The sequence below is a fragment of the Prunus persica genome, chromosome G1, assembly GCF_000346465.2.
Source record: "Prunus persica cultivar Lovell chromosome G1, Prunus_persica_NCBIv2, whole genome shotgun sequence".
Taxonomy (NCBI): Eukaryota; Viridiplantae; Streptophyta; class Magnoliopsida; order Rosales; family Rosaceae; genus Prunus; species Prunus persica.
The window spans coordinates 32,307,895-32,330,050 of record NC_034009.1 but is presented as its reverse complement, the minus strand read 5'-3'; the positions used below and the strand labels follow the sequence as shown (position 1 = coordinate 32,330,050).

The 22,156-nt window shown below is 36.7% G+C and overlaps 5 protein-coding genes across 6 annotated transcripts; 2 read left to right on the top strand and 3 right to left on the bottom strand.

The window, feature by feature from the left end:
• LOC18792703 (protein S-acyltransferase 11) lies at positions 35-3,593 on the top strand. The gene is made up of 4 exons (XM_007222022.2): positions 35-365; positions 1,091-1,313; positions 1,580-1,878; positions 2,808-3,593. Exons 1-4 carry the CDS (start codon positions 294-296, stop codon positions 3,303-3,305), a joined length of 1,092 nt encoding a protein of 363 aa, XP_007222084.1. The 5' UTR covers positions 35-293; the 3' UTR covers positions 3,306-3,593.
• Positions 4,108-5,163, top strand: LOC18789457 (protein COFACTOR ASSEMBLY OF COMPLEX C SUBUNIT B CCB3, chloroplastic). The gene is made up of 3 exons (XM_007226293.2): positions 4,108-4,216; positions 4,313-4,368; positions 4,491-5,163. Exons 1-3 carry the CDS (start codon positions 4,174-4,176, stop codon positions 5,034-5,036), a joined length of 645 nt encoding a protein of 214 aa, XP_007226355.2. The 5' UTR covers positions 4,108-4,173; the 3' UTR covers positions 5,037-5,163.
• On the bottom strand, positions 5,226-8,422 carry LOC18788961 (anamorsin homolog). The gene is made up of 8 exons (XM_007222931.2): positions 8,215-8,422; positions 7,569-7,698; positions 7,170-7,336; positions 6,999-7,097; positions 6,174-6,333; positions 5,941-6,074; positions 5,771-5,845; positions 5,226-5,696 (listed from the first exon to the last, which is right to left on the bottom strand). Exons 1-8 carry the CDS (start codon positions 8,215-8,217, stop codon positions 5,658-5,660), a joined length of 807 nt encoding a protein of 268 aa, XP_007222993.1. The 5' UTR covers positions 8,218-8,422; the 3' UTR covers positions 5,226-5,657.
• On the bottom strand, positions 10,207-13,729 carry LOC18793320 (delta(24)-sterol reductase). Of its 2 annotated transcripts, none has more exons than XM_020569474.1 (3): positions 13,517-13,729; positions 11,039-12,302; positions 10,207-10,912 (listed from the first exon to the last, which is right to left on the bottom strand). In XM_020569474.1, exons 1-3 carry the CDS (start codon positions 13,696-13,698, stop codon positions 10,454-10,456), a joined length of 1,905 nt encoding a protein of 634 aa, XP_020425063.1. In that variant the 5' UTR covers positions 13,699-13,729; the 3' UTR covers positions 10,207-10,453. The 2 variants fall into 2 exon arrangements, with proteins under 2 accessions (XP_020425063.1, XP_007222469.2); XM_007222407.2 differs by having other exon boundaries at positions 10,240-10,912; positions 11,039-12,305; positions 13,517-13,728.
• Positions 16,751-21,933, bottom strand: LOC18788465 (tricalbin-3). The gene is made up of 9 exons (XM_007226914.2): positions 20,590-21,933; positions 19,961-20,202; positions 19,433-19,451; positions 18,659-18,864; positions 18,279-18,388; positions 18,102-18,200; positions 17,323-17,770; positions 17,081-17,206; positions 16,751-16,964 (listed from the first exon to the last, which is right to left on the bottom strand). The coding sequence occupies exons 1-8, from the start codon at positions 21,426-21,428 to the stop codon at positions 17,118-17,120; spliced, it is 2,052 nt and encodes a 683-aa protein (XP_007226976.1). The 5' UTR covers positions 21,429-21,933; the 3' UTR covers positions 16,751-16,964; positions 17,081-17,117.

The following is a 22,156-nucleotide window of genomic DNA, read 5'->3' as shown; positions in this document are numbered from 1 at the left end:
CTACCTACCAACGTTAGAATTGAGAAATAAATTAAGTTGGGCCTGATTTGGGGCCGTGATGATATCGCCCGACCCAAGTTTTAAAATCTGACCCAAAATGGAAAAAGTTTCAAAATTTGAGTCTAAGTTGCTGATTGGGTGGTCTCCTGGTTGGGTTGTAATTTGGATCCAGTCAAACTCACCCAATATGGACAAGAAAATGATGATGAAAGTTCCATCTTCCCAATTTGTCTTGGAAACTCTGTCGATGAAGAAGACCTTGCAGAATTGGGACTCTCTTCAACTGCAATGACATGACATCACTAATCTCTGAATCCTTTGAAGTTGCTCCAAAGGCAACTCCAATTATGGCTGACTTGCCCAAGGTACCCTCATTTTCTGTTTGCTATCATTGGCTGTTGGCTTCTTCTTATGTTTTCTCAATTGTTTTATGGGCGGGCGTAGGTGGTGTTTAAACGTTTGGGTTTTATGTTATCTTGTTGTTCTTGTTTTTGGTTTTGTTCCAGTTCATCAGGGAAGATATCGTGTGTGAAACTTAGTCAGAATTAATGTAATAATCTGATAATGGACCAAACCCAATTGCTTGCGGGGTTTATGTTGCATTCTTCCGTAGCTGTTCTTCATGTTTATCTTTTAACTTTTATTGACCGAGTACAATTGCTTACCTACCTGGGTTACGTTCGATTGCTTTCTCTTCTTTTTAATTTGTTTATTTTTTGTTTGGGCTCTTTTACCTTAGTCAATTTTTTTTTAAAATGTATTTTTATCAGTTAATGTTTAATATTCATATTGCAAGTAATAAATTCTGTTAGATTATTTGGTTTTCAATAAAACTAGCATCCTAAGGAAACATTTGGATGTCAGATTACAAATATATTGATAAAGAGCTGGAACATGCACTTTTAATATTTTACCTGCTTTAAACACCTGTGATGGATCTTACCACCGCTTATTTTGTGATAACCAAGCCTTTATTATATCACATTGATTACATTATTATTTCCACAAGGATGTATCGAATAAAGTTCCTATTCTATGTCTGCAAATTTTATGTAGTTTTCTTTGTTGCTTACTGGAGGGTTGCATGTAGGAGCATTTTATAGCATCCGTCACGGAGGACTATGATGTCACGTGTTGGGGTTGTGGACTACACCTCCTTCTTCCATCACATGCTCCAGTTTTCAAATGTGGTTGGTGTGGAGCTTTAACAAACCAGAATGCAGGGAAACGAGAATGCAAGTACTTTTGGTTGAGACGCTTGCGGGATCGGTGCTTTGTCTGCATTCTCCTCATGTTTATGCTCTTTGTGATATGTACGTAGTTGTAGCTCTTATAGTTGTATTAGAATCTTTCTCCATTTTGCTTAGTTTTTGCTTGTGTAGGTATTGACATATTTTTTGTCCATAATCAGGCGTAGTTATAATAGTTTCACTTTCCATATTATCTTCTGTAGGCAAAATTTTAATTGATATATGAAAAATGGTAAAAAAATTTCCACAAAATACGATGAAGAAGGTGTACATTAACTTCTAAAAGTGAAAGTGGAAGTGAGGAGTTGATGCAAATGTTGAAATTGCAGGTGGTGGAGTGTGGGCAGCATTCCCTGTTATTTTCTCTATCAGCTATTTCCGTGGAATTTTTCACTCCATCATTACCTTCATCTTGTCTGTAACTACTGTTTATACATTCAGTTCTGCTTCGTTTGCGTGTGCTGGAACACCCCCATGCGTAGTGTGGGGTAGCTATCCAGCTGTGGGGAAAGGTGCCCTTGAGAATTATACCTTCTGTCAGCTCTGCTCAAAGCCAAAGTCACCTAGAAGTCATCATTGCCGATCCTGTGGAATGTGTATTTTGGACATGGATCATCACTGCCCATTTGTAAGTGTTGACATCTTCTTCTCAATGCATATATGTCGTAATAGACAATTGTTTCTACAGAATATCTTGCTGTATATTGTAAATGCATTGGCCATTAATTACTTAAGTTCTAACCATTTGATAATTCTTAGTCCCTTGGGGAAGCGAGTCGAAAGTGAAGCTCAATGGAAAAAGAAAATTTCAACTGGAAGCTGTGGTTTTTGTTTTTATTTGCTGTAGATTTTCAGTATGGAGGCTTAAGATACTGAGGATAGAATGTTAAGAACAATTATATATGTATTGAAGAAAATAAAACAGTAACAAGAGGTAAAGAAGGAAGTAATTTTGCGGAGTTTTGAGTCAGCCATCTACTTGTGACTTTTTTGAACTCCTAGAGGGCCTCTGGATATAGACCTAATGCTACCAGTTACAGGAGAGTGGAAATATAAATTTCCAATCACCATTAAAGCTAGGAAAACTAGTGACATCAGTGGCTTTGATGAACAATATGTTACTCAAAGGTAAAACACCTACTTCTGCAAGGATTAAAGAATCTATGAGTTAATGGAAATTCCAAGGTAGCTTGATAAAAACAATGTTTCACAATTTTGTTATGCTCATATGGAAACTTTGTTTGAAATTGAAATTTAGTTCCTCTAAATTAGGACCCTTGTTGAAATTTAATTCTTAGAGTTTGTTTAACTATGGATACATTAATGCTTATAAAATGAAATCCTTGTTGCAAGAAATAAATATGTAAAAAGAAAAGGTTTTATTGTAGATTCTGACATATTATGTTCCTTTGTTTTTTTTTTTTTTTTTTTTGGGTATCTAAAAGTCCATCAACATATGTGCATACCTGCTGTGTGTCTACAAAGTATGGTTTGGATTTTGAGCTCATGACTTGCATTCTAACATTAATGAATTTTTGCTGCATAATTTTGATGCAGATTGGGAATTGTGTTGGTGCAGCTAACCACCGACACTTCATTGCCTTACTCATTTCAGTTGTCACCAGTACATTCTATATTTCTATCATGACCGTGTATGTATGTTGGCATATCTGGCCATCCATAACATATGAACCCTTCGACCACTCATATGGGTTTGGCAGTGATTTTGCTATGAGAGCTATCCGTGAGATTGTATATGGTTTGCTAAAATCTGTAGTGCTTTTATCCCCTAGAGGGCTTGTTTTGGTGTATCTGTTTGTTTCAAGTGTTTCATTGGGGATAGGGTTGAGCATACTTCTGTGGCAGCAACTCTGTTTTATATACGAGGGAAAGACCTACTTGAATCATTTAAACGATGGAGTTGGAGAGAAGGATTGCCAAAATCTTGTGCAGTTCTTTGGATGCCCATATTCTTTCTCAATATATTTGCCCCACTGCTCTCTCTCAAGATTTTTGCCAAGTTTCCGAAAGAAGACACAGAGACACAAGAAGTAGAAGTAGTATGTAAACGATAATGGGGTCTATTATTTCTTTCCTTTTCCTTTCATTTATTTGTTATATATTATTTTTTAGGAAGGGAGCTTGATTGAACTATCATAGTAATCAAAATTTTCGGGGCTGGGTGGTCGTATACGCCTTTCGATCGTAGCTACCCATCATGTAAGAGGTGATTGTAAGAGGGGAAGGCATGTACGCCCCACCCCCTACCACGAAACTCTCTCTTTGCTAGTATGATGGTTGCGACCATTGCGATTTCAATCAATTTTATTTTTCCTCTGATAATTCGATTAAGCATTTATCTTATTTGCTTGCTAAAAGTGAAATCTTATGATTGCATTCTTCAACTGTTTTTATACCCTGTTACAAGTGCACTAAGGAGATTTCCCTGTAAAACATGAATGAGTTTTCTCAAATATGAGAAGAATAATGCTATTCTTACCATATTTGTATATCATATTTTCATACTTGATGTGATGGGTAACTACAAGAGAATAGCAAAGGAAGTTTCCAAATTATATATATATATATATTTATTTATTTTTAAAAAAAAGATAATTAAAAATTAGATACTAAAACAATCCATACGAACACAGTCGATATTACAATTGCATTACAAGTTTCATTTCAATATTCATTCCATGCAGTTTCACTTCACAGCCACTCTCAATTTCTCGAACTCCACTGATCTGGTATTTTTTTTAATTAATTATTTTCTTCTGAAATTCATAAAACTATAATTTAACTGAGAAGAGAAACCTAGAATACCCGTTGCCGGTCACATGTTTAAAAGTGGACTTCCCCACCTCTCGTTCAGAGGATAACGCTTCATTCATTCATAGTTCAATTTCTCCGACCGCACTCTATGGCTACCTGTTCTTATCTTCTCAACCATGTCCAGATTAAAGGTACCAATTTAATGAAATGGTTTTGTTTCTTTTGGTTAGGCCCTAGGCCTAGGGAGAAGATTTTCATCTCATTTCATGGTTTCCAATTTGTTCTAGGATGGCCGTGGCCCTCGAGGATGAGGATATCCAAGCATACAAATCCCACTGTCACTGTAAGTTCCCAGCTCTGTTTCTCCATTCTGATCCTCGTTTTTACAGGGTTTGTTGAAGGATGCCTGTTCCTATAGGCTATATGTTGAATGTCTTGTAATTTGAACTTTCCAAAACTTTTCAGGAAAGCTTCAAGACAACCAGTAGAAGGCATCCAAAGCAAGGGCTCCTAATTGCACAATGTTCCTTATGTTTGGTCCAAGTTGGAGCTTCTCCTCCTAGCGTTGCATTATCACCATTATACTTACCTCCTTCAGGGGAGCCATCTCATATTACGGATGCAGTTTCCAGCATTCTTGGAATTGGTAAGCCAGACACATCACATACTCTCTCAAATTTAATGCACAAGTTGGTTCTTGCAGATTTGGACCCTGCTACAGCAAAGCTTGCTATTGGATTTCTAGGCCCTTTTTTCTCGCTATTTTCTTTTCTGTTTATCATAAGAATCGTCATGTCCTGGTACCCCAAAATTCCAGTGGGGAAGTTCCCTTATGTTGTAGCTTATGCCCCCACAGAGCCACTTCTCGTCCCAACCCGGAAGTTGATACCGCCTTTAGGCGGTGTGGATGTAACCCCTGTGGTCTGGTTTGGATTGATTAGCTTCCTGAATGAGATATTAGTTGGTCCGCAAGGGCTGCTTGTGCTTCTCTCTCAGCAGGTTAATACCTAACATACGTAGCTGAACAACATGCTGCTGATGCAGGTAGTAGTATATGTATGGTTACTTATGTTTGACTATGATCCTCGACAGATTTAAACACGTTTAGAGTTTGCATGATTTTGTTATATACATGACTATTTTCGGGTTGTTCAAAGCGGAAAATGTTGGAAGGTTTGGATCATAAAACAAAAGGAAGTGGTGCTAACAGCAATATTATATCACAATCCGAGAACTGTAAACGAAAATGGTGCTCCAGAAAAAATTCTAATCAAGAAAAGTTAACAAATCCTAGCAGGCTCCAAAGTAGCCTACATCTGTTTGCCGTCGACCTCGATCAAGATCTTTATATAGGCAAATCTGCTATTACCACCCTCTCTCTCCTATATCTTAATAAGTTTCTGCTAGTTATCTCGAGTAACTAAGACAAATGTGACAAATGTAACAAGTGCAAATCCAAGAAACTAACTTCATCTTCATTAGGTACAAGCTACCGAACCATATTTTATGTTTCAATTCAGAAAAACTACAACCCAAAATCTCAAATATCTGGAGAGCAGTAACCCAAGTTACGTAGCACCATACTTAATTGTCCGAAAACCTCAGCCCCCAAAACATGAGAGCGGTTCTAGTTTAGATGTCTGCTGCAAGGAAGTTCGCTGACAAAGATACCTGGAAAAAAGATGACAGTTAAAAATGAGGGGCGAGGGAGGAGGGAGGGATTGATTTAGAGATCCAACAAATACCTTCTCTCCAGGTTTGAATGGAGGAAGACCTTTAAAAGGACATGTAGCGCATCGAAAAGCATCGCCTAGTCCACACTGTAAAATGCAACTTTCAGAGCAAAATAAACAAAACAGAACAAACAGTAAACACACTTTAAAAAGCATATTGATAAGCAAACTATAGGACATACGCTGCCACATTGCGACTTGAAATTGTCCAAATCTACCGTTGAGCCTAACTTCTCCACTTTCTGCTCTTCTTCAGCCCTCCCACAAGTGCAATTTTTACAAGCTTTCCTTGTGCTTCCAACTTCACAATCACCAGCTGCACAAGTACATTGCTCAGTGCATGGTTACAAAAATCACAAACATTAAGAATCTAACAAAGTCGACAAACATACAATTTAGAACCAGGATGCCTTACCTAGAAGCGGCTGGGGTTTCTTTAAGTCCTCCTCTGTTAATAGACTATCCTCATCAATCAGATCTGAATCATCATTGATCTGAACTTTTGGTAAACTTTTGGTGGTCTTTTTTAAGGCAAAGGATGAACCAATCTTCCAGGAAGGTTTTTTAGCCTTGACCTACAGAGAGAAGAGAACAAAATTAAAGCTCAGCTGAATAATCTACAGCTATCACAGAGCGTATCCAATGATACACAAACATCATACAAATTACAGAATTTATCAACAAAAAAATCCATCCACAAAGTATATCCAGTGATAAAGTTATCGTGAACGTATAGATTCTTTTCTTTTATGCAGACCACACAAAAAAAAAAAAAAAAAGATTCTGAAAAAATGCTAGAGTAACTAACAAAATCAGAGAAGCTATTGGATATGTTCATCAGATCCGTTATCAACCAACAATGAGAGAACACTTTTAGATGGTATGTTCATGTACTCCATAAAAATAAATAAAAATAAAAATAAAAATTTAAGTGCACCAGTACAAACGACTTGGATGCATCTAAAATAAAGGAAGATTGATGAGGTGGATAAAAGGGGTTGTGAACGGCATGACTGCAAGACATTTAATAGATAATATAACCCTAGATTGGATTGAAGTACACAAGAAATGTAGGATCCCAATTAGATCCTGATAAGGTTCCATGTAGCAAAGCCCAAAGAGTTAGTATTAAGTCTGAGATGAGTCGAATTCAGATTCATGTTATAAATTTAACATGCAAAGAGGAGAGGAGTAAAATTACAACATGATGCCAATGGATACTAGTAACAATGAAACTTACCCCAAAGGACAACTCAGATGGTAAATTTGATTTCTCTTGAAGAGCTTGTGCTTCTAGAAAACCAGACAATAGTAACTTGCGCTCAATAACAGAGGTGGTCTGCAAGAAAACCGAAGTAAGATTTCTCACTTCAAACTGAATCCATAATGTGACAATGTGAACATGAATTACCTTATCACTTTCCCCTGTGGAAGAATCAGAAGTCTTGTAAATTAGGACTGATCCACCAGGCTTCAAGACCCTTGAGATTTCCCCTAACAACTGCTCACTTGGAAATTCAATCGATTTACAAAGAGTAAAAACAACGTCCACAGAGGAAGACCCCAGGGGCAGCTGACCTGTCATAAGTCAAAACAACATCAAATGAACACTATTATATGGCCAAGAGACTTGCAACAAAGAAAAAGCATGACTACTACATGGCTATAAGTTAAATGGTCATTCAATTGGATACCTGTTACCCAACCATTTTATAACAGATATAAACAAATTTGTAGGTTACATTGTTTAGGGGGGAACAATAAAAGAAATGCTACTACATTAAAGAACAAAGAGGGTTAAGAAACTTACTTAAAGAAGACACTTCGGTCATAATTTGAGGTTCGCACTTTTCAGTAGCTCCATTCCCAAGCTCCTTCAATGCATCAAAAACAAGACTTACAGGAAGAACCGCATCATCTGTAAATGCCACCACGGAAGCCTGCAGAAACCAAGTCAAAAGTTTTAGTGGGCTACTTCCTAATTAACCCAACAAATCAACTACAATGATGACAAGAACAAAAAAAAAACTAATGAGTATTAAACTTCAGGTATGCATACAAGTGAAAGACAAAAAAATCTAAAAAGTATTTAATAAAGTCAGGGTCTTCATATCATAAAATTGAAAAAAAAAAAAGAAAAAAAGAGAGAGACAAGAAAGCGGAAATTAAGTGTAAAATGAGTTAAACAGATCGCTAAGAATCTAAGCTTAAAGTACTCACTTTGTCATCCAAGAGTGAAAACATTCAACATTCAACATTCAACATTCAACTTTCATCTTATATTTAACTTTCAGTTTTCTCAGGAACCAAACAGCAACGAATCATAGAAACAAGTTTGCGATAATTGAAAAGCGAAAACACAGACCGATTGTAACAAGATCTAATCAATTTGAGCGACAAAATCAATCCACAACCACGAGAACGAAAAGGAACGAGAAAATTGAAGTCGGACTCACCATGAAGTCGAAGGTGGAACAGAATTTCAAGCCCTAAAAGCCAAAACGATGAGTATTGATTCTTCCTCTACAGGCAAAGCAACAATGTCTTGTGCTTTTATTTGTGCGCTGCCTGCCGTCTCTCTCTCTCTCTCTCTTGCGTTCTGCAATTGGTAATTTGCAAAGTCGCCACTAAGGATGCTGCGTGGGAAGAATAAGAGAGGTATTTAAATGAGAGAGCAATTTTGCTCACACCACCTGTAGCATCACCACCGCTTTTAAAGTCTAACACGTGTCTTACAAATTAACACTGATTCTTCACGACTAGCCTCTCTGCATGCCCTTATGCGCCTGCGTGAGGTTTTTTTTAAAAAATTTAAATTTATTTTAGAATTAAAAAAAATAATGGATAGTTGTGTTTCATAAAAATAGGATCTATTATCTGAATTTTCTTTTAATTTTAATTTTTTTAATATGAAAAATTGTGAATTTACCATATTATCCTCATTTAATTAATAATTCTAATTCTTAATGTTTGCATTAACCAAGAGCATTTTCTGGTATTTTGAATGTTTCACCATTCTCTGCCTTTTGCTTTATATGTATAGATAAAACAGTAAAGAATTCTTTTAACTTCTAATATTCCTTAATAAAAATTAGCCTCTTTGCATGCGCTTCCGCGCATGCGAGAGGTTTTTTTAAAAAAAATTTAAATTTATTTTAGAATTAAAAAATATAATGGATATTTGTATTCCATAAAAATAGGATCTATTATCTGAATTTTCTTTTAATTTTAATTTTTTTAATACGAAAAATTGTGAATTTACCATATTATCCTCATTTAATTAATAATTTCAATTCTTAATGTTTGCATTAATCAAGGGCATTTTCTAGTATTTTAAATGTTTCACCATTCTCTGTCTTTTACTTTATATATATAGATAAACTTTGAATCAATTTTATATTTTTGGGCGTAATTATAAATTGTCGATAGCATTATTGAGTACGAACATGAACCCAGTTCAAGTCTATATAACACCATCAATGCCAACTAGGGTTTAGGAATTAGGGTTAGTTGTAGAATTCTATAGTAAGACACATGGCAGGGTTGAAAGAGGTGGTGATGCTAGTGGGGCACTTTTAGCCCAGGCCAAGGCTGGTTATAGCCCAAAATGGTCAAATGGGGCTTCTATTGAGGTGGTTTAGGACCTAGGCCAGCTGGAGTTCGGCTCCATGGGGGCTATTTTGGCCCAAGTTCAAGCCTAGGCTGGAAGTGGAGCCTGCAAGACAGTTTTTTGTTTTTGTTTTTGTTCTTTTTTAAAAGGACTTTCTTGCCATTTCATACGTACACCTTTTTTCACTGAGAAAATATTTATTCTCGTTTGGATGAATGAATTGAAAATTACATAGAATTCTGAACTGACGGAATTTAGATTTTCATTATTTTAATTCTTAGCAATTGAACAGAATTTTATAAATAACATTATAAAAATTGTGAAATGACGCATATTTTGATGGAAATTAAATTCGAGAATTTGATGCTCCAATTCCACGATTTTTTCCGTGCATCATTTAAGTTGATAATGAAATTGTCAAATTCTCCTCTTAAATTTCCGACTTTTACCCTCCGTTTGGATAATGGAATTGAAAATTATATAAAATTCTAAAATGACTGAATTTAGATTTCCATAATTTCAATTTCTAACAATTGAATGTTTCAATGTTTGGATTTATGTATGTCGAATTTTGTAAATGACATAATTTTATTATTGAGACTATAAAAATTGTGAAATGATGCATATTTTGATGAAAATTAAATTCAGAAATTTGATGCCCCAATTTTCACGATTTTTTCTGCATGTCATTTACTAATTCCGTGCTTAAGTTACCAAACAAGGAAATTGCCAATTTCTCTTCTTAAATTTCTTACTTTTAACTAAATTCTGAGTCATTTTCCCTCATCCAAACGGAGTTGCAGGGGGCTGAGTCTGCCTTCATGGCATTGAAATTGAATGAATCCAATGGTTAAATTCGATTCAAAAAATATGAGAAGAAAGACACAAAGACTTACTTAACGTCAGTCAAGTTATTAAATCCAAGGTCTCATAATCCAAAATGAAAAACAGTCGAATAAGATCTGCTACAACAACATTAAGTGGAGGCTGAAGCGGGGTTAAAGCAAAAGAAACTTCCAGACAGTGGTCTAATCAAGGGAGGAAAAGAAAAGCAAGAAATCCTAACAGAATCCGAAACTTGCAAATCAATAGTCCACTGGCTCATCAACCTCAGCGGAAGGAGTCTCAAGGATGGCTTGCTCAGCTTCCTGCACCTCCTTCTCGGTCTTCCTTCCCTTCTTGGACTTGTAGTACACACTCATGAAAGTTCCCACAGCACCATACTTCCTCCTGCAGTACTCGTAATGCCCTGCATCAAACATCCTCCAGAAGTTTTTCTCATCCAGCTCAGACACAGCATACTGCGGCTGGAACCCGTGATTTTCAATCAGCCAACTCTCCATCCTGCGAACTGCTTCTGAACCATCAAAAACCTCACCCCTCAACACAGGGCCTGGTGCATAGTAGACCCCAACATCTGTGTACATCTGAGAGTAATGCGTGTCTCCCTGTCTGTGATGGTGCTCAAACCCCGGTTCAGTGTATATCATTGTCTTGATGGGACTCTTGTACATTCTATGAGGACAGAGCCAAATTGGGTACACCTATACAGAATCAACAAACAACATGATTAACAAAATGGATTATAGAACAGGCTTTGATTACACTCTACTTTGTTTGCTCGTCAAAATGTGAGTATAGAGTCAGAAACTAAGTTGAGAAAATCTTACCTCCATCTCATGGTGAACCCATTCTAAAGCATTCCCAACCTTGTAAAGAGGAACAAGCATGTCTTGAATGACGTGCATGTCGTGGTAATAGTTTCTAATGGCTTCACCTTGAGTAGCCTTGAGCAGAGAAATCTTGGGGGGCATCATCCAGCCCAAAAAGAATCTAAACCACCACTGATCAGCAAATGGAAGGATAAGCTTTCCCTCCCAATAGATACTCCTAGTGTGCCTGTGGTAATATTCCCTTGTTGGGATATATTCCACAAACTCCCCTTTCTTCAGCGCTTTCTGCGCATGCTGGTAGAACCAGGGTTTAAACCACCACCCAACTTCATTAATCACATTCCCCTTCTTCTTGGCCTCTTCTTTTGATGCATATCTCCCTGTCATGCACACAGCTTCTGTTGGAGTGTATATCATGGTTTCAACAAAGTCTGGAACCTTCTCAGGGTTGTCCTGATCTCCATCTCTGGGAGCAAAAGAATCACTATATGCCTGTGCAATATCTTGAAGATTGCCCACAACAGGTTTGTATGTCAGCCTCATGTATTCCTTTATCGGTATAAGCTTGATCTCGGCAGAGACTAGAAGCCCCAATGTTCCCTGAGACCATGGAATAGCATAGAAAAGATCAGAGTACTCATTATCTTTGGTGGCTCTGACAACTCGACCATCTGCTAGAACTATCTCATAAGCCACAACAGTATCAGAGAACAGCCCATAGATGTGAGAGCTTCCTTCAATTCCATAGCCATTAATGAGGCCACCAACAGTAAGATCATCAAACTCTGCAACCACAGCAAGGGCAAGATTCAATGGAACTGTTACCCTAGTTATCTGCCCCATGTTGACTAATGGCTCAACTTTTGCAATCATTCTCTCTCTATCAATTTCAAGGACATTTCGGAAAGCAGACAAATCAACCTCAAAATGACGAGCTCGCTTGTAGTCAACATTTCGCATTCCAACAGCTATCCATGGTTTTCGTGCTGTGCAAACAAGACCATCCTTTGATGGGTTCCTTTCTTTGAGTCGTTTTACAACCTTCTGGACATTTTCGTCATGTTCCTTTTGACGCCTCTTGTAGGACTTCATCTCAGATCTTACATCCCCAAGGTATGTGAGAAAGTAAATGGTGAAGGAGATGGGGAGGACAACAAAGATAACAACAATCCATCGAAATTGAACTAGAAAGTCCACAACGGCCGTCTTCCTCTTTGGACGCAGAGGGGTTTCAAGATCAGACATTTTGGGGAGTGAAGGTCTGCTGTACGACAAAAAAATTGTTAATAAACAACATTGTAACAGTTGTATTAACCTTCAGATTTTCATAGATAAACTTACTCCAACCAAATTAACATTGGTCTGGAGACCAGGAAAAAAGAAAACCTGTCAAGCAAAGCACAAGTCTAGAATCCCACATAATAATATTAAAGCTTAGACCATCCTGTCCCAAAAATAGATTCAATAGAATGAATTAAAGCTCTCAGCCAGATGCTCAGGCGATATCCTTCTTAAAAAATCTTTGACCATCTTGTTCAGAAAAACATTTCAAAGAAAAAAAGAAAAACTTTTGACAATAATCATTTGTAATCATCAGAAAATTAGGTCATCTATTGAGGGAATATAATACTTTATACAATACACTCTTCTGACCATCAGTTACATACATGCTAAATATAATCCTTTTATGACGATTGCAGCAAACCCAAATTTCAATAGTGCAACATGGTGACTTCGATGGAGACCAAAACAGATCAAGGAAAAAAAATGTAACAAATCTACTATAACCGAAACATGCATGCAACAAAGATCTTGAACAGAACATTTCCATCTTCTACCAAAAATTCATTGGATCCAGAAACACCCTTCAGATTTAAGTTAGATACAAAAATAAAACATTATCCAACTTCTAGGAGATCCATATGTCAATAGAAACATTTCAGTACTTCAACTGAGAAGTTGTTTTCATGGACCCGGTGGGGGTCAGAATATCAATTCTTTACGGGGGAAAGTCACATGAAATGAGACTTTATCTTCTTCAGGTACAGAAAAATAGTAACTTGGTTGAAGAAACCGAAATAAGCCTTACTGAACAACTAAAAGAAAGAGCCTTATTCTCAGCAAACTTTGAAGAAGAAGAGGGTTTTTTTATTTAAAAAAATAATAACATTTCAGAGTGAAAAGATCTACTTCCCTCGTTTTTTTTAAAATTAAAAAAAAAAACATTGCAGTCTCAGTCTCAAGACTCCGTTTCCCTCGTTTTCTGAGGAACCAAACAGATCTCAGCAACAAAAAAAAACACGCAACGGTCTCCGACAGCCAAACAATAAAACAACTTTCACAAACAGTTGCAGAAGTTCGAACTGCAATCCGCGAAAAGTTGAACGGTCTCGACAACGAATCGACTAAAATCTAGAGCAAATCAAAACGAGAGAGAGAGAGAGAGAGAGAGAGAGAGAGAGAGAGAGAGAGTACCTAAAGCTTAGCTGAGGAGCTAATTGTAAGATGTGAACTGTAAAGGAACCAACATTTAAGGGAAAGCCCCCACAGCCAGAGGTGTCTGCGAGTAGTGACAGAGTGAAAGTGGAAATGCAGTGAGGACTATGTAGAAAGAAGTATGTAGAAATATGTAGAAAGAAAAATGGACAAGGCAACATATATATATATTTTTTATTTTAAATGGACAGATCCAATCCAGTCCATCAAACAATATCCCACCAACCCAATAAGATTCGTCAGACCAAAAAAAAAAAAAAAAAAAACCAATAAGATTCGCTGGCAGTCACGTTTTGGAGTCGCTCTACACTCTCTGGCTCCGCAATCAGTCAGCCAGCCCACCACCATGTGCGGCTGTGCCCATGCCCCTCAACTTTTTGTCTTTTTTATTTTATTTTATTTTTCTATTTACTCTCTCTCTCTCTCTCTCTTTTTTATCTTGGGGCGCGAACCTCTACCAACCTTTTAATTCGTGATTATGTTTTGAATTATTCGAGTACTTTACAGCGAGTCATAAACTTACAATTAATGTCCAAACAAAAAAGACTCGGATTGGATGTTTGACAATTGACTGTGATTGATAAATAAAAAAACAGAATCTAATTTTCTCAAAATTTATAAAAAATAAATTATTTTTTTGCATAAATCTCACCTGAATTTTTAGATACGTGCTCCATTATTATTTGAACTTTTAATTTTAATTTTTAATCGTTTGAACTTTATAAAATATTGCAATCCACCACATATGTCTAACGCTGTTAAAATTTCTGTTAAATGCAATGGTATTTTAGTCAATTCACCGCACTTAAAGAGAATTATAAATAAAAAAAGTAAATTTTAAAAAGAAAAAGAAATAAAAATATCAATCACCAACAATAATGAGGAGTTAGATTACTTGTGAAATTAAAATCCCAATTGAATATACCCCTCTAAATTGGAAGAAATATAAGATTTTGGTAAGTTATAAAACACACAAAGATTCATGCCTTAATTTTCACATGATTTTCATAGTTCTTGGAAGATTTGAAAAAAGTAGAACTATGGTTTTCATAGATCTTGGGAAATAAAAAAAAAGTTAGGCAAATTCTTCATATGGTTCTCTTGGATCTTGGAATAAATAAATAAAAACCAACGCCAATTTGTCTCCCCCTCCCCCCACCCAACGCTGTGCATACACCATTAATATCATTCAAAAGGCTAAAACAAGCCAAACAAAATACCTAACAAATAATCATAAAAGCATCCGATACACATCAAAACACCTCACGCATCAACACCTCGACTAGACCAGTAGGGAAAAAAGCACTCTTCCCAACCTATGAAGATGCTTGAGGCACAACAGAAAAAAAACTAGGGGGGCCAAGAAGGCCATCAATAGAAAGAACTTGGACCAGTGAGGGAAGGGGTTGACACACCATCAATTCCATTTCACCCTCGAATTAATTGGCCATTAATGCTAATATATGCGCAACTCTATTATGCATACACCCTACTTTGCCATTACATGCCCTTACATTCGTGATAGTTAGGTTAACTTTATTTTTTAATTTTTTAAAATTGTGTTGTTTTATAATTATTTTTAATTATAGAGACAAAGGAAAACGCTCTTACATTTAACGGAAATTTTAACGGAATTAGACGTAAGTGGTGGATTGTAATACTCTAGAAAATTTAGGTGATTAAAAATTAAAATTAAAAATTCATATGACAATGGCGCACATGCCTCAAAGTTCAGGTGACATTTATGCAAATTTTTCAAAATAAAAATAAAAACCCTAATTTAACTAACAGTAATTAAATGTTACGGATGCCCCCAACTTCATAGTTTTCTTTCCTTTTTTTTTTGGGTTCAAAGCATCATAGTTGTCAAGCATTTAACTCTACAAATTTTCCTTTACAAGTTTCCAATAGTAACGTGTGTGGTCACGTATTTTTATGGAAGAAAATGCAATTTTCTTATTTTGTTCAGGGTTTAGGGTTTGTTTCTTTTTGTGAATTAATTTTGGGGATCTTTCTGTATTCATGTAGTTTTGCTCTGTTTGTACATTGTTATTGTATTTAAGTCGAAAATATTTTAATTAAGATTTTGCTCTTGTTCTTAATTGTTACGTTTGAGTTGTTGATTGATTATTCTAATTATTCTGTACACATCTTGTGATATTTAAAAAATATATTTTCCAGTAGTATATTATCAGATGCAATAACGGACACTTGTTTTTCAAATTTAAAATAACGGATACTTTTTCTTTTTTCTTTTTAGTATTAAAGTAGAGTTTGGAAAAGTGATCCGTCATGATCATCCTAGCCTTGTGCACAACGTGTACGTTAATTGTACGAGATCGTCTTCCTTTTATATGGAATATTTTATTAAATCATTTTACGTACGTTATAATATTACACTATGCAATAGATCTTTTTCCTATGCAATATTTTGGATCCTCTTCTATTATTTTAATCATTTTACGATCGTGATTCATTTTGAGATCCTTTTCTTTTTATATCGGATATTCAGATCGTCTTCTATTTTAAATAATTGTTCCTTTTAGCATCGTGATTTATTTTGGAGTTGTAGATGCTTTATACTTTTTTTAAACTTGTCGTTTATTTTGTATTTTTTTTCTCTTTCTAATATTACTCATTTTATTGATGCAATTTCTGTTAACATATGTCCTAAAAATATTAGATTAAAAAATAAATAAAATAAAATAAAATAACAGAGCAGCACAAGATGACTGCCCCTTTTTTCTTTAATGTTAGAGGAGGGCCCATTATTGAATCTGATTCTCAAATTGTTGTGTAAATGCTTTCTTCAGAGTTAGAGGAAGAGCATACATACTACAATTTGGTGACTAGCTACCCGAAGATGCTTCAAATATGAAGGAGTAGGGGTTTGGACATTTTCTACTCAAAGATTAGAGTGGGGTATTTGTTTATGAAGTTTTGTTACTGAGCTCCGGCTCCCTTAGAACAAAAAATATTCCAAAACGCAAACTTTAGGCGTGAAATGCGGATCCATTTCCATTATTTAATCTTTGAGCTAGGCCCTTGTACATTTCTAGCACCAATGAGTTACGAATGCAGAACAAATAGTTTAGTGGTTGGTTGTTTTTCAGGGTCCCAAAGAAAATGAGAAAAGTTGTCACTTGTTCTAGGAGGAGCTACCTACCTGGTTAACAAGGGAGAGAGAGAGAGAGAGAGAGAGAGAGAGAGAGAGAGAGAGAGAAAGTTTAAAAGACTGGTATACTAGTAAAGAAAAAGGACAGGGTAATCACACTTGCTATGGGCCTATCTACGGCTCAGGAAAAAAAATGCAAAAAATGCCGCCAATAGAATATTTCCTCTGCAATAATCACAAATTTACAATATATGCTGAATAATTCCGTCGTCCACCTTTGAGTTACCAGAAAGCATTGCGCGCGCGCACACACTGCCATGGATGAGGGTAGTTTTTTGAGAAATCCAAACTCAAGGACAAAAATAATAAGCTATAAATTTGAAGGAATAATTGCGAAGCAAGCAGTGAAGAGAGTTTTCAAGTATTACTTGATTCAAAGCGAGCTCAAGCTCCTTTGCCGCAGTCTCAAGGATTGAAAAGGCTTGAGCCACCAATGTTCGTAGCAATTAGCACCGATATGCCAGCAACTACAGCAAGCCAAAATAAAGCTACTCCTGCATTTCACAAGTTTTTTTTCGTTTTGGTGGATCAGGAGACAACACCAACCAGAATCAACAGTAAATTGCAAAATTTACATATTGATGTAAGAGGTCACATAAAAATTAAATACCTTGAGAACCTTCAGAAACATTACTGGAATTTGAAGGCGCAGATTCGGCATCAGGTCCACGCTGCAATCTTGAGATTTTTGACCCTGTAATTGGGATATCATCCAAAATTTTGCCGTTTCCTGTTTCGGATGCCACTATCCCTTGAAACTCTTCACTCACAATTAAAGCTGCTAGAACATCCATAAAGGACTCTTTATCTGTTTCATTTGCAGACTCTGTTGTATCCTTTGACTCATCAGATTCAGACAACTCGTCATCTGAATCTGAAGCGTCGGTATCCACGGAATCCACCTCAGTTCTGTCATCCTCTTCATCCTCCACATATGCTTTATACGTCAATCGAAGTAGTATTTCACCAGAAGACCCTTTCTTAAACAGGCCCCAACCTCCTTGCAGTACCACAATCCTGTCTGTTGGTACAGTGTCTTGGAGAGATCCCAGATCAACCTATTTAAATATGAGACAGTGTCTTAAGAAGCTATTTAAATAGAGAAAATTGAAACAAGTTAATGGGCCAATTTGCCTGTGAAGGCAGTAAATTCAGTCATTGGCTGCTATATCATGGGCTCTCAGGTACAAAGGGCAAAGAAAAATTAGAAGAATATTCAATGAATATAGCCATATCTCATTCTTGATCGGACGCGCTACCTCTCGACCATCACAAGTTCACAACCCTTTTCCCCAGCCTCGTAATTGCTGTATGTTTTAATGACGTATGCTATGTATCCATGCTAATCACGAAAACAAATTCAATATTTGTGAAGATTAGATCTTTTACCTCTCCTGTACCAATAGTTAAGTCCGTGAATCCAAGAGAATCCTTGACTTGGATGCATAACTTTTGTTTTTTAGGGTTTGCTACAAGCATATGAAAATCCTGCCAGCAGATGCAAACACATGAGCACATATACGATTTTAAAACAAAAATTTGAAGCAATATTAGAAGAAGGTTCACCTGATTCCAAATCGGCTCCCCAGGAGGTCCAATAACAGTAGTTTGACTGTTCTTTTTACTGCGTATAATTTGATCTCCCAGGCTTAGAGTAACATAGGGATCCGTTTTGCCTGAAAAATTAGATTAAAAAAGGTTATGGGGCTTCAGAAATAAAAATATATGTACATATGGAGAAGTTAACACTTAGAAGAATCAAAAGATTCCAGCCAAGGCGATTATGATATTCATTTTTGCACAAACCAATGGCAGCTTAAAAAGTCAGCATTGCTGTGCGTCAAAATAGTAATTAGATTAGGAATTCAAAGCAAATGAAACCTCACTAATCCATAGCACAATTGATTCTCTTGTGCTGGAGGACTACATTAGAAGACAGTCATTACCATAGAAAACATAGGAAAGCTTCCGAGCATCTACAAGGGTCACTGATAATTCTCCAACAAAATCCTTGTTTCCTTCTTGTATGTCCCCCGACTTGAAATCGTCTCCTACTGGGCCAACTGCTTTTACTTTCTGGAAATCTAAGACGATCTTTTTTGGGCGTACGAATAATCTAGGTAAATCCTCAGTGAGAAGTTTTGTCAAAAACCTGCCAAATCCAATCAGGGATTCAAGTCACAAGGTGACAGAAAGAAACAACATACCAACCCAAATGTTAAGGATAACACATCTCCAAAGAAAACCCACGATGTTAGATTAGAAAAGGTTATGTCAAAATGTTAGGTTATGCAGCCTGAAGAAAAATAAATAATGCTAATGCAGTCACCATATACCACCAAGCATTTTTGTTTAATTGTCTAGCCAACCTGATGCATGAAAAGAATATTTATTGTTTATTTTATCTCATAATTCTGGTGGGAACACGCCCCTATGTTATTTTTTCTTCATCCAAGTCTGAAAAGTAACATTTATTTTGCCTCTGAACGTTCAAGGAAATTCCCATGAGAAGGGGCATATGAATCAAATAGTGGCTGCTGAAAAAGACCTGTGGTCTCATTCATAATAAGTGATAAGGTTCAATTAATAGAAGGTTCGGTAATTACAATTAACTACTTTCTTCAGTCTAGCATCGCCACAGCGAGAGAGAGAGAGAGAGAGAGAGAGAGAGAGAGAGAGCTATATATAATGGCTAGCTGAGGGTGATGAAATTCACTTACATTGAAAGAACGGGAATTGCTGAATTTGCCCAATACATGCAAAGAAAAGCAGAGAGAAGGAAAAAATTATCAGTATCTTCTAAAATGATTTAGCCTTCAGTAGTAGAAATATGCAATTAACATTAAATAAAACAATTGTCAAAGTGTTTAGCTTGTTGACGGTATGATTAGTACATTTGAGTTTCTTTACATCTTTTGATGTTTTGCAGCAAGTTCATCAGAACTATTCTCACAAGCATGGGTTGTCTTTTTATTTTCTTTCATGTCGTGATTACTTTCAAAAAAGCAACAGAAAACCCATGGTTTGACAGATAATATTTCGTTGTTTCTTCATTAGTTCATGTTGTTTGGCAAGATCATAAATTTATGTGATGTCTCCTTCCTCCACTTCTCCCTCAACCAAATAGCACAAAGGATCACAGTATCCCTCCCTTCCCTTACCTTTATTACCCAGTTTCTATCCTTCCTACCAAACATATGCTATAGTATGTTAGAAAACAGAAACATGGTCTTGAAAATATGACATACCCATCAAATTGAACAAGCGGAAGGGTGACAATTCAAATTTGATCTTGGGAAGTGAAACAAAAGCCCAAGAAACAGCTCCCACCCAAGGCTCTGTCGGTATTAGTCGCAATTTGACCCAAAGTTCTCCATCAATATCAAAATCTCGAACACCAACTGGCACGAAAATGGGAATAATGCTAAATTTTAGTGTGAGCATTAACAGCATACGAGCACCACCAGTATAACGTAGGCCTATTTGGTACCTAAATGAAATAAAGGAATATAGCATCAGTTCAAGGGAATATTGAGTTAGAATAGAAAGTTATTATCACAAATGAGCTCCCAGATCACCCAAGTATTTTGATAAAAAGACGCAAAACATTTTCATAATGATCTATCCTAATGGCAATCTCTTTTGCTCTCACGAGACCCATTTTTTTTATAGTTAACAGAACGAAATATTTTTATGCAGAACAATTATCTCGACGGAGAGTTTGCATATAGAAGATCACTTATAACATTCAATGTCAAATTACGTATAGAAGATATTGCATAAACAGAAAAAAAAAAAAAAAGAAAAAAAAGTAGAGACAATAAGCAACCAAATCAAACAAAAGACATGCACGATTGAATTGGAAACGTTAACTCACTGGAGATCATTGACACGACGGGACGTCCTCCGCTCAACATTCCTAACAGACAATGGCTCATCCCCCAAAGAAAACTGCTTGATTTCAACTCTCTCAACATAGTCGGGCTTCTTCAAATCATCAATGACCGGCTGAAGCAACCCAATGAGCCAATTCTCAAGCCCAGCTCTATAAACCTTCCACAGCTTCCCCAAAACCATGTTCACCCATTCCACCGACTCTTTCCTCTGCAAATCCTTCTCCAGAAACAATGAAAAGCTCGTGGGCACTTGCGGCCACGCCTCACGCCGACCATTCTCACTTCCCGACTTGCTTTTCTTCCTTGAAGTCCACAATTTATCAAACACAACGCCTACAAAGAAGAAGAACACAAACAACCCCGCAATGTTTCGGTTTATCGGGGGCGAGGGAATGGGGTGTATGACTCCTAGCTGAGTTCTAAGTTTATCTACAAACGGGTCTTCTTGGAAGTTGGTGAAATTGGTGCCCATTTGAATTTGTGGTGAATCTTCGGAAAATTCATCGGCATCCAATTCACTGGATAAACGCTTTAGCACCAAGATTTTGGCACTCCGTCTGGCTGACTTTGCAAGCTCTACATTCATACTGGGCCCAGGGCCATCAGGTGAAATCGCACAAGCACTGAAACCCCATTTTCTTCTTGCACTTCTACGCGAAAATTTGGTAACAAGTAGCTGCTTTCTTCTTCGTTTAGAGGAAGGAAGCGAAAAGATATTCTGCGGTTTTCTTGGGTTGACGAAATTCCCACATGGGCAGTTTTGCTGCTGAGGAAATGGCAGCGAGAAACCGAAGCTCGCAGAAATTGATTGTAAAATCATTAATTAGTGGTAGAGATAAACTCAGAGCCCCTAATTGTGATATAGATGTAAGAAATTGCATTGGTTAACATGAATTCCAGCACCAACGAGAAACACAAATACCACTATAACAATTTGCTTTGCAACAAAGACAAAAAAAGAACACAAAAATGGATAAATTATGGTGAAAGTTGTCTAGCAGAAACGTAGCCTCGAGAGTTTTGGGTGTTGTTGGTAACCTGAAGTGAATTGGGAAGAAGCTGAAATATCCATGAAAAGTCAGAGACTACGGAGGCGAGGCAAGGAAAGGGGATGAAGCAGAAACAGGTGCAGGAGAGAAACAGAGTGATTGGGAGGGAGGATGGAGTTGGAGAAAACAAGAGACACAGCGTACGTTTTAAAGCAATGTAGAGAAGAGACTAGTGTGCGTGGGCTTGCGTGTTAAAATTGAGCCATGGACTGGAATTGGAATACACACACACTTCAATTCTCTGTGCACATTCAAGACCTCAAAATGTGGAAGACGTGGATAATATACTTCTTTTCCTTCTACTTTTTTATTTTCTTATTTTCATGTGTTTCTTTTGTGGGAAATCGCACGCGGACGGAGCCGACGCGGTGGGTCTCTTTTTGCTTCCTTATTGACTTGACAAGTCCACATCTTTTATTTTTGGACGGAACTCCACCTTCTTGATTCAAAAATAAAAATTGCCCACCTTCGGAGCAATTGTTCCCCAAAAAAGTTTAGG

Bases quoted from the DNA above. Each gene is read 5' to 3' on its own strand.
- LOC18792703 (XM_007222022.2), top strand. From the start codon at position 294: ATGACATCACTAATCTCTGAATCCTTTGAAGTTGCTCCAAAGGCAACT. The intron at 366-1,090 runs GTACCCTCATTT...GGTTGCATGTAG, and splicing joins TTATGGCTGACTTGCCCAAG to GAGCATTTTATAGCATCCGT. The intron at 1,879-2,807 runs GTAAGTGTTGAC...ATTTTGATGCAG, and splicing joins TGGATCATCACTGCCCATTT to ATTGGGAATTGTGTTGGTGC.
- LOC18789457 (XM_007226293.2), top strand. From the start codon at position 4,174: ATGGCTACCTGTTCTTATCTTCTCAACCATGTCCAGATTAAAG. The intron at 4,217-4,312 runs GTACCAATTTAA...AATTTGTTCTAG, and splicing joins CAACCATGTCCAGATTAAAG to GATGGCCGTGGCCCTCGAGG. The intron at 4,369-4,490 runs GTAAGTTCCCAG...AAAACTTTTCAG, and splicing joins ATACAAATCCCACTGTCACT to GAAAGCTTCAAGACAACCAG.
- LOC18788961 (XM_007222931.2), bottom strand. The intron at 6,075-6,173 runs GTAAGGCATCCT...GTACTTGTGCAG, and splicing joins GAAACCCCAGCCGCTTCTAG to CTGGTGATTGTGAAGTTGGA. The intron at 5,697-5,770 runs GTATTTGTTGGA...TCTTTTTTCCAG, and splicing joins CATTCAAACCTGGAGAGAAG to GTATCTTTGTCAGCGAACTT.
- LOC18793320 (XM_007222407.2), bottom strand. From the start codon at position 13,698: ATGTTGCCTTGTCCATTTTTCTTTCTACATATTTCTACATACTTCTTT. The intron at 12,306-13,516 runs GTACTCTCTCTC...TTTGTCGTACAG, and splicing joins GCTCCTCAGCTAAGCTTTAG to CAGACCTTCACTCCCCAAAA. The intron at 10,913-11,038 runs GTAAGATTTTCT...GATTCTGTATAG, and splicing joins GGGTTCACCATGAGATGGAG to GTGTACCCAATTTGGCTCTG.
- LOC18788465 (XM_007226914.2), bottom strand. From the start codon at position 21,428: ATGATTTTACAATCAATTTCTGCGAGCTTCGGTTTCTCGCTGCCATTT. The intron at 18,389-18,658 runs GTAATGACTGTC...CTAATTTTTCAG, and splicing joins GCTTTCCTATGTTTTCTATG to GCAAAACGGATCCCTATGTT. The intron at 17,771-18,101 runs GTAAAAGATCTA...ATATTTAAATAG, and splicing joins TAACTATTGGTACAGGAGAG to GTTGATCTGGGATCTCTCCA.